The sequence below is a fragment of the Halichoerus grypus genome, chromosome 8, assembly GCF_964656455.1.
Source record: "Halichoerus grypus chromosome 8, mHalGry1.hap1.1, whole genome shotgun sequence".
In the NCBI taxonomy this organism is placed as follows: domain Eukaryota; kingdom Metazoa; phylum Chordata; class Mammalia; order Carnivora; family Phocidae; genus Halichoerus; species Halichoerus grypus.
In genome coordinates this window covers 93,918,937-93,932,544 of record NC_135719.1, presented here as the reverse complement: position 1 = coordinate 93,932,544, position 13,608 = coordinate 93,918,937, and the positions used below count along the sequence as shown (strand labels likewise).

General features: G+C 37.9%; 1 protein-coding gene across 1 annotated transcript in view; it reads right to left on the bottom strand.

The window, feature by feature from the left end:
* The window catches only part of TTC6 (tetratricopeptide repeat domain 6), a 188,794-nt gene that overhangs the window by 95,398 nt on the left and 79,788 nt on the right, over positions 1 to 13,608 (bottom strand). The window contains exon 6 of the mRNA XM_078078737.1: positions 6,460 to 6,601. Coding sequence (XP_077934863.1) covers positions 6,460 to 6,601 — 142 coding nt within the window. The remainder of the gene's footprint in view (positions 1 to 6,459; positions 6,602 to 13,608) is intronic.

Here is a 13,608-nt window from a genome sequence, read left to right as displayed (position 1 = left end):
CTGTACCAACTTTCATTCCCATCAACAGTGTAAGAGGGTTCCCCTTTCTCCACAACCTCTCCAACATTATAACAATAGATTTTAATGTATCAAGGCATGAAAGTCATTGATGTGGCTTTAGCTGTGGGAATTATCACTTAATACATTCTCTTTTAGCTATACAAATTATCACTCAAGATTACCTTTATAACTAAGTTTAGTTGCTCTTTTTTTTTTGCTCTAATGATCACAATTTTTTATTAAACTTTTTTTATTTTGAGATAATTATAGATTCACATGCAGTTTTAAGAAATAGTAAGAGAGATCCCATCTATCCTCTACCCAGTTTCCCTCAAAGGTAACATCTTACAAAACTATAGTACAATAACACAGTCAAAATACAAAACATTTTCATCACAAGGATCCCTCATGTTGTCCTTTTATAGACACACTCATCTGACCCCCACATCCTGAAACCCTAGAAACCACTAATCTGTCTTCCATTTCTATAATTTTGTTATTTCAAGAATGTTATATAAGGAAACCATAGAGTATGTAATCTTTTAATATTGGCTTTTTCAGTGTAATTCTCTGAAGATTCATCCTTATAGTTGCACATATTAAGAGTTCCTTCCTTTTTATTGCTGAGTGGTAGGTGCATGTTCAGTTTTAAAAAAAGGTGGGGGGAGCACCTGGGTGGCTCAGTTGGTTAAGTGTCTGATTTTGGCTCAGGTCCTGATCTCAGGGTCCTGGGATCAAGCCCTGTGTCCATTGGGCTCCACACTCAGTGGGGAGTATGCTTGTCCCTCTGCCCCTCCCCTCTGCTCGTGCTTGCTCTCTATCAAATAAATAAAATCTTAAAATATATATATATTTTTTTAATCTCTTGAGACTTTCTTGTTAATGCACAGTTACTTTTAATGCTATTGTTTAGCTTCCAAATATTTGGAGATTTTTTGGTTATCTTTGTTACTGTTCTCTAATTTGATTCCATTATGGATTTGCTCTATCTTGGTATATGTCCTATGGGAACTTGAAAAGAATGTGTGATCCTGCTTTCATTGGGTATAATGTTCTATAATTTCAACTAGATTCTATTGGTTAATGGAGTTTTTGAGTTCTCCTATATCTCTTCTGATTTTCTAAGTGTTTTCATCAATTATTTAGAGAGGTGGTGACATCTCTAACTGTAATTGTGGAATTGCCTATTTCTCATTCCAGTTTTTGCTTCATATGGTTTGCAGGTCTGTTCTTTGGTGCACACACTTCTTAAGACTGCTGTGTCTTCCTGGTAGATTGACACTTTTATCATAATATAATGCCCCTCTGATAATTTTCTTTGCTTGAAAGTCTGCTTTACCTGATATTAATGATATTAATATTAACTAATAATCTGCTTTTCTTTATGTTTGCATGATATACCTTTTTTTTACCCCTTTGTTTTCAACCTCCTATATCATTATATTTGAAGTCAGTTACTTGGGTTATGTTTTTCAGTCTACTCTGCAATCTCCATCACTTAATTGGTGTATCTAGACAATTTACATTTAACTTGGGGATTTAGTCTGCCATTTCATTTTTTGTTTTGTTTGTTCTCTCTGGTATCTTTTGTTTCTCTGTTTTCTTTTTCCTGCCTTCCTGTTACCTGGATATATATACATATTTTTTTAAAGATTTTATTTATTTGTTTGACAAAGAGAGAGAGTTAGTGAGAGCAGGAACACAAGCGGGGGAGTGGGAGAGGGAGAAGCAGGCTTCCCACCGAGCAGGGAGCCCGATGCGGGGCTCGATCCCAGGATCCTGGGATCATGACCTGAGCTGAAGGCAGATGCCTAACGACTGAGCCACCCAGGTGCCCCTACCTGGATATATTTTTAAATTCCACTTTTACTTATCTATGGTGTTTTTGAGTGTATCTCTTTATATAGCTTTTTAGTTTTTCTCTAGGAATTACATTATATAAACATAATTTATCAAAGTCTACAAATGTCATCATTTTACCAGTTCAAGTGATATGAAACCTTACCTCCCTTTCTATCCTTCCCCATTTATAATTATTTTAAACATTTCCTCTATATACAGTTAACAACATAATAATTTTTTACTTCAACTGACAAACATAATTTAGAATACTCAAAAGGTGAAGGAAACTAATGCTTTAATCATATTTTTGCTTTACACGTTTTTGTTCCTTCTAGATACTCCAAGATTTCTTCTTTTTATCATTTTCCTCCTATTTAGAGAACTTCCTCTAGTCATTCTTTTAGGTCAAATCTGCCAGCAACAAATTCTCTTGCCTTTTATCTGAAAACGTCTTGATTACCCTTCATTCCCAAAGGATATTTTCTCTGGATATAGGACTGATTTCTGGCCTTCCTAGTTTCTGATGAGAAATCCACTGCCATTCAAATTGTTTTTCTCCTATAGATAACATGTTGTTTCTCTCTTGGTGCTTTCAAGGTTTTTTCTATGTCATTACTTCTCAGAAGTTTGACTATTATGTGGCTTAGTACAAATTTCCTTAGATTTTTCCTGCTTGGGGTTTGCTCAGCTTCCTAAGTATGTTTGTCTTTTTCTAAATTTGGAAAGTTTTTAGCCATTATTTCTTCCTACACATTTTCAGCCACCACCACCTCTTCTTTTTCTTCTCCTTACAGGACTGCAATAACACAAATGCTAGATCTTTTGTTATATGCCCACAGGTCCCTAAGGACCTGTTCCCACAAGTTTGTAAAATTTTTTTAAATCTATTTCTCTTTGTTGTTCAGACTGGATAAATTCTATTCTTCTATCTTCAAGTTCACTGATTCCTATCTCCTCCACCCTACTTTTGAGCCCGTCCACTAAGCTTTTTATTTCAGTTATTATATTTTTAATTCTAAATGTTTGTGTTTCTTCCTGATGTTTTCAATTTCTTTCCTAAGACTTTCTATTTCTTTTCTGTTTATTTTTGTTATTGAAGTAAAATTGACATATAACATTATATTGGTTTCAAGCGTACAATATAATGATTTGATAGTTGTATATGTTGCAAAATGATCACCACAATAAGTCTAGTCAATATTCATCACCATATATAGTTACAGAATTTCTTTTCTTCTGAAAAGAAACTTTCAAGATCTACTGTCTAAGCAACTTTCAAATATGCAATGCAGTATTGTTAACTATAGTCTCCATGTTGTACATCTCCATGACTTTTTTTTTTTTTAAAGATTTTATTCATTTATTTGAGAGAGAGAGAATGAGAGGGAGCGAGTACATGAGAGGGGGGAGGGTCAGAGAGAGAAGCAGACTCCCTGCTGAGCAGGGAGCCCGATGCGGGACTCGATCCAGGGACTCCAGGATCATGACCTGAGCCGAAGGCAGTCGCTTAACCAACTGAGCCACCCAGGCGCCCCTCCATGACTTTTTTATTTTATAACTAGAAGCTTGTACATTTTGACTCCCTTCACCCATATCTCCCACCTTCCCACCCCTCATCTCTGTCAACCACCACTCTGTTCTCATATCTATGACCTTGTTTTGGGGGCGGTGGGTTGTTTTTAGATTCTGCATATAAGTGAGATCATTTGTCTTTCTCTGTATGGCTTATTTCACTTAGCATAATGCCTTCAAAGCCCATCCAAGTTGTCACAAATGGCAAGATTTCATTTTTATGGCTGGATAATATTGCTCTGTGCATGTGTGCATGCATACGTGTGTGTGTGTGTGTGTGTGTGTGTATGCTGTCACATTTTCTTTATCCATTCATCCATCAATGGACATTTAAGATGTTTCTATATCTTGGCTATTACAAATAATGTTGCAATGAACATGAGGGGGTTGCATGTATCTTTTCAAGTTAGTGTTTTCATTTTCTTTGGGCAAATATCCAGAAGTAGGATTGTCGAACCATGTGGTAATTCTATTTTTAATTTTTTAAGGAAACTGTTTTCCATAGTGGCTGTACCAATTTACATTCCCACCAACAGAGGACAAGGATTCCCTATTCTCCACATCCTCATCAACACTTGTTATTTCTTGTCTTTTTGATGATAGCCATTCTAACAGGTGTGAGGTGATATTTCATTGTGGTTTCATTTTGCATTTCCCTGATGATTAGTGATGTTGAGCATCCTTTCATGTAGCTGTTGGCCATCTGTATCTTTTCTGGGAAAATTCTACTTAGATCCTCCCATTTTTTAATTGGATTGTTTTGGGGGTTTTTGTTTTTGTTTTTGTTTTTTGCTATTGAGTTGTATAAGTTCTTTATATATTTTGGATATTAACGCCTTATCAGATATATGATTTATAAATATTTTCTCCCATTTAGTAGGTTGCCTTTTCATTTTTTTTTAAGATTTCATTTATTCATTTGAGAGAGAGAAAGAAAGAAAGAGAGATAGCATGAGCAGGACCCTCGGATCGTGACCTGAGCCAAAGGCCCAGACGCTTAACTTACTGAGACACCCAGGTGCCCCAGTTGCCTTTTCATTTTATTGATAGTTTCCTTTGCTGTGCAGAAGCTTTTTAGTTTGACATAATCCTACTTGTTCACTTTTGTTTCTGTTGCCTTTGCTTTTGGTGTCAAATCCAAGAAATCATTGTCGAGACCAATGTCAAGGAGCTTACCATCTGTTTTCTTCTAGGAGTTTTATGGTTTCAGGTTTTACACTCAGGTCTTTAATCCATTTTGAGTTAATTTTTATGTATAGTGTAAGATAGTGGTACAATTTCATTCTTGTCCATGTCGCTGTCCAGTTTTCTTAACACCATTTATTGAAGAGACTGTCCTTTCCCAACTGTATATTCTTGGCTCCTTTGCCATCAGTTAATTGACCATGTATGCATGGGTTTATTTCTAGGCTCTCTATTCTGCTCCATGGATCTATGTCTGTTTTTATGATGATACCACACTGTTTTGATTACTAGAACTTTATAATATAGTTTGAAATCAGGGAGCATGATATCTCTAGCTTTGTTCTTTCTCAAGACTGCTTTGGCTATTCAGTATCTTTTGTGGCTCCACACATATTTTAGGATTGTTTGTTCTATTTATGTGAAAAATGCCATTGACTCTTGATCTTATTTAATGCTTCTGTTTTAGCTGACACTCCACTAGGCTTCCTCTGATACCATCGCAGTAGGGAAGGGGAGATGTGGTCATTACTACTACTTGAGGATAGAATTCCAAGATCCCCATGTGGTTGCAAATGACAATATGGAGGAGGAATCTCATTAACACTCTGTTGAGATGAAAGTCCCAGCTCCACATTCAGCCTTCTTTGATTCCACCCTGGCAGGGTGTAAGAGTGCCTCATTATTTTCTGGCAAGAGTAAAGTTTCAATTTCCCACTAGGCTTTTGATGGTGGGGGTGGGGCCACTTTTTCTGTGGTATTTAGCTGGAATGGAGCAGTTACTGTCTAAAAATTTTTCTGTCTTGCTTGGCTGTCCCTTTCCTGGTTTTTTGGCTAAAGAGAGTAGGTTTTTGTTGGAGCTTTTTTTCCTTTGCCAATTTTCTGTTTCTAGGTTAACAGATTTCTCAGCACCAAGTCTAGTATATATGTAGCAAAAAAGAAAACCCAAGGAACTAACTCACTGCCATGTCATTTCTTGGGTGCCAAAGTTTCTAGTTAATGTGCTTTGTTCTCCACTTTTCAAGAGTCTTTTATGTTTGTAAATCCAGCATTTTTAGTTGTACTTAGCAGGAAGAACAGGGAGGAGTAAAAGTACATTTTCTCCATCTTCCCCAGAAGTACAAGGCTTGCAACAACTTTCAAGAAACTACTACCTGTTAAGTTTTGGCATATTATCAAAAGAAAATATCCATAATTACATTAAAAATATATTAAAATAATATTTTCCAACTACACAGCTGTGTGAGACCAGAATTTTCCTCATATATTTCAACCAAAACAACCTACCACAAAAGTGAATGCAGAAGCAGACAGCTGTCTTCCAGTAAGCCACACATTAAAGAGATTGCAAAACATGTGAAACAACCCTAGTTTTCTCCTTAAATTTTTTGTTTTCAAAAATATAATTATTTTTCATAAAAACACATTTTATGTTAACATATTATTTTGTTACTGTTATTTTTAGTAAATAAACACTTAGCATTTTCTCAGTTTTAATTCCCAATATTTGTAAATGTCAATAGCTATAACCCACACAGGGGCACCTGGGTGGCTCAGTTGGTTAAGTGTCTGCCTTCGGCTTGGGTCATGATCCCAGGGTCCTGGGATTGAGCTCCATGTCCAGCTCCCTGCTCAGCGGGGAGCCTGCTTCTCCCTCTCCCTCTACCCCTATCCCCCACTCATGCACGTGCTCTCTCTCTCTCTCTCTCAAATAAACAAATAAAATCTTTTAAAAAAAGATATAACCCACATAAATAATTATTGAGGTCCTCAGTGACTCCTAAGATTATAAAAAGGGTCCTGAAACCAAAAAGTTTGAGAACTGTAAGATAGAGAAAAGTAATATTTAAAGGAAGTTCTTACTTCCTCTCCCAAGAGTTGTAGGTATGGTTTCTGAGCAAGCTGTCTAGGTCTTTGTGTCAAATGAGGTAGTACCACTGGTGGTGGTGGGAGGACGGGAACACATTCTTGATTGTGATCCACAACAGGAATTCCTTGCAGTATTCTATAGTACGATAAAAACAATACATTGGTTTTTTAGGTCACTGATGAGTCTCATTTCATATCTCTGCTGAAATAAACACATTAACATTTGATATCTGTACTAGGCAGAAATTGTGCAGAAGTCAGATAATCAGAAATGGGAAATAATTCAAAATAATTTCTCTTTGGTTCTGTATACATTTTAGTAGTAAGCTTTATGATGATTTTATTATATTGAAATAAGAAATTCACACTGTGAGGGGCACTTGGGTGGCTCAGTCATTAGGCATCTGCCTTCGGCTCAGGTCATGGTCCCAGGATCCTGGGATCGAGCCCCACATCGGGCTCCCTGCTCGGCGGGAAGCCTGCTTCTCCCTCTCCCACTCCCCCTGCTTGTGTTCTCTCTCTCACTGTGTCTCTCTCTGTCAAATAAATAAAATCTTTAAAAAAAAAAGAAAAGAAATTCACACTGTGGAAGCTTAATTACAAAAGAAGTAAAAAGGTCTCTACTTTCTGATCGTTGACCTGTTCCCCACTCCAAGCCCACAGGAAATGGTCTCATCTCTTAGAGTGAGATAAAGTGTCAGCCCAAGCAGAACTGCCTTCTCACAGTGAAGTTTTCTCTTCTTGAATCATATCTTGCCAGGATGAACCAAAAAACTATGGCATTAAGTCTTCCCCTCTAGGCTACACACTATATATATGTTAGGATATACATGAGATACAAAACTTATAAACAAAGGCCTTAATTAAGCCAAAGAGATGAGTTAAATGAAAATTTGAAGGCAAAATGTGTTATTTATGATTGACTTACAAACTGCTTTAAAATAACATTAATTGTGTATTAAATTGTGTATTAATTTGTACTAATTTTTGCACTTGCTATAAAAGAACTATAAAATGAGTACAAAATGGGCCTGCACCGACTATGGCTGTATCAGTTTCCCGTGGAAGTATTTAGAGCCAATGGTCCCTCTTTTTGATATACCATTATATGAACAATCACTTTCTGAGCCATGAAATGGGAAGACTAAGAGTACACAAAGCACCCAACTGACCTTAGTTACTTAATAAGATGCTGAAACCCTCAGATCCTATCATACCTGCTCTTAAAGAAACAGGCCCACCCAAAGCTAGGCTTGTGGAGATAGGGCTTGCCAAAGTAGAGTCACGGAGAAAAGCCTCCTAGCTCAACTAGTCAAATATTTTAATTCAAAGAGAAGATAAAGTTCAACTGCCGTTATGGTGAATATAGTAGACTGCCCCTCAACTCGCAAATTATCCTCCTTCTAATGTGCTTTCCTGAACTACTGAGGTAAAACTCTCCTGCAGCCAGTGTCCTAGATGTGATTTAGGATCCTCTAATCAGATGCACTCACTTACAATTTGGAAGGCAGAAGGTTCCCATGTTTTTGTTGGCAAACAGTTACAGCAACACTGAGTTCTACCGTAGCAGTGTTTCAGTTAATAGTACTTTGTTTGTAGGTTGCCTTTCCTTTTTTGGTGGGTGGGGGGCGGGGGGGGCAGTGAGCATATCAAACAGAAATACTGTGGTTCCAGAGTCAAAAGCTGGGACAGTAGAGGCCACTGGATCCCTGAATCACAATTAAGATGTTATGTTGCCAGTACTGGCTGGAAGATTTACCACCTTCCTGACTATACTAGAAGGAGCAGCTCCCTTGGCAGCCAGTTAAGCGTGTTTTGTGAGTAATCTCTGGAAGCCCTTCCTGCTTAGAGCCCATTTTCCCAATCTTTCCATTGATTTTATAAGCATCAAATTCTCATTACTAACTCCCTTTTTGCTTAAAATAACTAAAAATATTTCTGTTTTCTTCAACTGAATCCTGACTGATACATATAGGAAAAACAAAGAACAGGGCAAAGTCTATTGGTTGCAATAGTGAGCCAAGAGAGCACATACATCAAGATCAGTAAAGTATTTCTAAGATCAGGAAGGAGAGGTGTGAACTTAAGAAGCCATCTTGAGATACTGCTGTAATTTTATCTAGCTCTATACCAAAAACAAGGTAGTAAGAGTCATTCCCATCTTATTGTCTTTTTACATTCCAAATGTGCACTAAAGAAACAGACATTCTGGTTGACAGGAAGAGAAGTGAAAGAAGTCATTGGACATTTTAGAGTGCACAGCTGTGTTCTGGTAGACATGTACGGAGGACCTTAGTGAAAGACTATGCAAGATTAGCAACTGTTCTATATGACAAAGATGAATCATTTACTTTGAAAATTTTCTCCAGACTTTCCCTACTTCCTTATTTCCAGAGAGAAGAACTTAATCCTTTCTAGAGTTCTCCCCCTTTGGAAAACACCATTTCAGATTGAAAATCTCTTCATAACCAACCTCTCCTTCACTCCCAGCAGTAATCACTGGTTCTGCTCCTTCTCCTTCCATGGTGTCTGTCCTGTCCATTGCATTTTCTCTCATCTGAGTCCTATGATATCATCTTTACTAGCTCCTTACCTTAGACTCTCCCTCCTCCAATCCATGCCATATACCCTGCCAGAGGTGTCATCAGTCACCCCTTTTCCATATACTTCAATGACTACACACACTGTATAAACTCAAGTTCCTGAGCCTCGCATTCAGGGTCCTCCACAGTCTGGGCACCACCTACTTGCCAATCCCACTTCCCTTCCCTAACTCCTGGCCGAACCTACATTCACTATGCAAAAGGTGCCTAAGGGGCCGAGATTACTAAGGGGCAGTAGGGAAGACAGGCAAACCAAATGACAATACAGTGTGGCTATAAAAAATGATGAAAAGAAGACTTTCAGATCGCAACTCCCTCATGACACCTTTATAAATCCCCCTCTACCCAGTCAAAATTCATCTTTCTTTCCCTAGTTTTCCTGCTGCATTTGATCTGATCTTTCATTGTAGAATATACTACTTCTAATTCTGTGTATCTTTTTCACAGTAGACATAGACTGGTCTGAAGAAAAAGGGATTCTTACTCATTTTCTTTCTTCTGTGGAGGCAAATGTAGTAGGTACTGAATAAGTATTGTTGTATATGGCTCAGCAAGAAAAGTCTCACAGCCAAAGCCAGTCCCACACTCTGTCCGGGGTCACTGAGAAGCACAGGTACTGTGGTGGTTCTCAAAGGGTGTTCCCTAACCAGCGTCATTAACATCACATAGGAACATGCTAGGAAATGCAAATTCTTGGACCCCCATTATACTTAATGAATCAGAGTCTCAGGGTGGACCCGGTCATCTGTGTTTTAACCAGCCCTGCAGACGATTCTGATGTACACTTAAGTTTGAAAACCACTGATGTACTGCAATCTTTCCTAAAACAGCCTGATCATAAGAATATTCTGGGAGCTTGTCAAATCTATGGCTTCCCAGATTCCTCCTCTAGAGATTCTAATTCAGTGGGTTAGGGATAGAGCCTAGGAATTTATACACTTTATCATAGGCTCCAAGTGATCCTTATCGGGGGGCGGGGAGCCTAAAATTCACTGATACAGTGAGAAGAGCTAGCTTTTGGAATGAGGTTAAAAACCAGGATTTTCACCCCACTTTGGCCACTTGGTGTTCTATGTGGGATAGGTCACTTTTCCTTCCTAGGTCTGTTTCTTCCTCTATCTATAGCAACAGTGATCAGGTCTTTCAGGGTCTAATGCTTAGAAATAACATATGTGAGAGTTTGCACATAGTGCATGCTCGGTAAGTGGTTGATATTACAATTTTATTGCTATTATTGAGGGTATTGAATGAAGGAAACATGCCCACCTCTCTCAGAGTGAGTTAAACCTCTTTCCTTGTCTCCTATGGACTAGAGATATAAAATGTATTTCTTATTGTAGATTGCTATCAAAGAAGCTTAGAAAACATTTGCTCTAAGCTGTGAGTACTCTTTTAAAATCTCTGCATACTGGGGCACTTGGGTGGTTCAGTGGTTAAGTGTCTGCCTTCGGCTCAGGTCATGATCCCAGGGTCCTGGGATCGAGCCCCGCATCAAGCCCCACATCGAGCCCTGCATTGGGCTCCCTGCTCAGCGGGAAGCCTGCTTATTCCTCTCCCACTCCCCTTGCTTGTGTTCTCTCTCTCTCCCTCTGTCAAATAAATAAAATCTTTAAAAAATAAAAATAAAAAAATAAAATCTCTGCATACATACTCTATGTGCTACATAAAAGTGAACATGAGCTCCATCCTATGAAGCATAGAGAAAGGTTCTCCCTCCAGCACCCTTCTACCCTCCTTGGTACTCTAACAGAGAAGTCCCCCCACGACATCCTTGCTATCCCTTCCTTAGTGAATTTATCTTGCTCCTTGGATACAAAACCTGGAAGAGGCTTCACAGGATGGAGCTCACAGTTGCTTCTATACAACTCAAAGAAGATGTGTACAGGGATATTTTAAGAATGCTCATGCGCAAAGTTTTGCCAAAATAATACTTACATGCAATAGAGTATTCTATTCGACACAACGGTTTTTTCAAGTGCTTGCAGCAAGCCACAAAATTGATTTCACAGCCCCTTATTGGGTCACAATCTACAATTTAGTTAATAGTAACTTACAAAGAATGTTGCTTGCAAAGCAAACTCCTAGATCTAGAAAAAACTTTTAGAGTTTGTCTTCTTGAAGATTACAAATAATTTTCTTTAGTATAGTCTTCAAAATTTGTAGCAGAGGTAATGAACACTTGGAATACTTTTTAAAAATTCAGGGACTGTAGGCTTAATAAAATAATAAATCTAAAGAAGAATAAGAATAAAATTATATAGATTTTCTTTTATTACAAAATATGATTAAGGAAGTGGGGGATTTTATTTTTAATCATTGTAACTTCATTGTTACATGCAAACAGTGACATCTGGTGGAATGACATTGCTTTGCTTTAAAAAAAATTTCGGCTTTCACATATTGAGTTATGAAATCAGATAAATGTCCAAATAATTCCTTTTTTATACTTCCATATAAAATCAAAAATACACTAATCTAGTATCTCATGAAACATGATTTATTTATTTTTTATTATGATAGTGCATAATAAAATGACTTCTGTAATCCCAATCTGTATTTTTTAAAATATGCTTAAGGCTTACCTAGGTATAAGGGTTATTTATTAAAAAATGGATATAATAGAAGTCTAATTGAGGTTACTATTGATTCTACTTCTAACTCTGCCACTAACTGTGATTTGGAGTGTGAAATTTACCCTCAGTTTCCTCATCCATAAATATGAGAAGTTTAGGCTAGGAGAAGGGTAAGATCCTTGTGCTTCTGTGACATACCCCCAGCTAGACCTCAGACAGGAATTAAGTCTTATGTGCTTTGTGTATCTTGGGTCATTCCCTGGATTATGTAGCAAGGAACAAGGCCAACTAAGGGATGAGGGTGGGGCCAGGATTAGACCTAACCATTGAGGAATGGAAGACAATGCAGGAAATGGGGCATAGTGGGGGAAAGTCAGTTCCAGATACCCACGTTGGAAGGAAACATAGAGCAGAAGATAGAACACAATATTCCAAACATAGTAGGACAGACCACAGCTGGTAGTGCACTAGAAGTGGCATCAGAAAGTTCTGGCTTTGGGGGCGCCTGGGTGGCTCAGTCGTTAAGCGTCTGCCTTCGGCTCAGGTCATGGTCCCAGGGTCCTGGGATCAAGCCCCGCATCGGGCTCCCTGCTCCGCGGGAAGCCTGCTTCTCCCTCTCCCACTCCCCCTGCTTGTGTTCCCTCTTTCACTGTGTCTCTCTCTGTCAAATAAATAAAATCTTTAAAAAAAAAAAACAGAAAGAAAGAAAGTTCTGGCTTCAGATAACGGCATATTCTAGTGGGGAGCAACCAGTAATGGGGAAAACAAAACCAGGCAGTATTCAGTGGAATACTGCAATTTCAGTAATTAAGCAATTAATATCAGAGAAGTCTACCACAGTTCAGTTAGCAAGGCCCCAGCCTTGGCCCAGTACTCAGAAATAGGATTTCAGTTGGCAAGAGGGAACAAGCAATGTAAGAACCTCCACCCTAATATAAGCAGAAGCCCTGCTTCCAATGCTGGGTCACAATGGATCAAATATAAAACAGCAGGGTTAAATAAAATAAGAATATCTCAAATTACTCAACTAGAGCTTCTCAGATTCTTTCTGGCTTATATCAAGACTGGTTCTGAAAACAAGATAAGAACAAGTATTCAAAATGAAGCATGAAAAGAAAAAGTGAGAGGGTCTTCACAAGTTCACAAAACAGTGGGATATAATGGAAACCACATTTAGAATCAGAGAATCTAGGTCTGAATCTTAGCTTACCAGCCCTATATACATGGACTAGTCACCGAATCTCTGAACTACATTTTCTTCATTTGGGAAATGGAATGGTTTTATCTGTTTATATAGAGTTGTTGTTAATACTAAATAATAAAGGGGCACCTGGGTGGCACAGTTGGTTAAGCAACCACCTCTTGATTTCGGCTCAGGTCATGATCTCAGGGTCCTGGGATGGAGCCCCATGTCAAGCTCCAAGCTAAGAGGGGAATCTGCTTGGGGACTCTCTCTCCCTCTCCCTCTGCCACTCCCTCCATTCACGTTCTCTCTCGCTCTCTCTCAAATAAATAAATCTTTTAAAAAATATCAAATTATATAATAAACGCATCTCAACACATTTTCTATTAGATAATTTTCTGTTTTCATATTCAAATATCACTACAATATTTAGAAGATTCAGATAAAATCTTTGAAATGCAAGCACACTTTATATAGTTCATTTGTACACTATAAGTAGTAGAGATAGTAATCAAAATAATTACTCATGTGTCTGTATTTCAGTTTTAAAATAAAAATCCTCGAAGGAATATAAACTGCAAAAACAACATCTTTAATATCATTTTTGTAAGATGTATGTATATATATTATATGTGCATGCACAGAAAAAAAAAAAAGCCTAGAATTATCTTTATCATATAGAAAAACCAATGGAAAAGGCTGGCCTCTGGTATAATAGTTAACAATCACAGAAAAAATATATAGAGGCAAAATTCTCAGAACCTGGTGCATCCCACCCCCAACA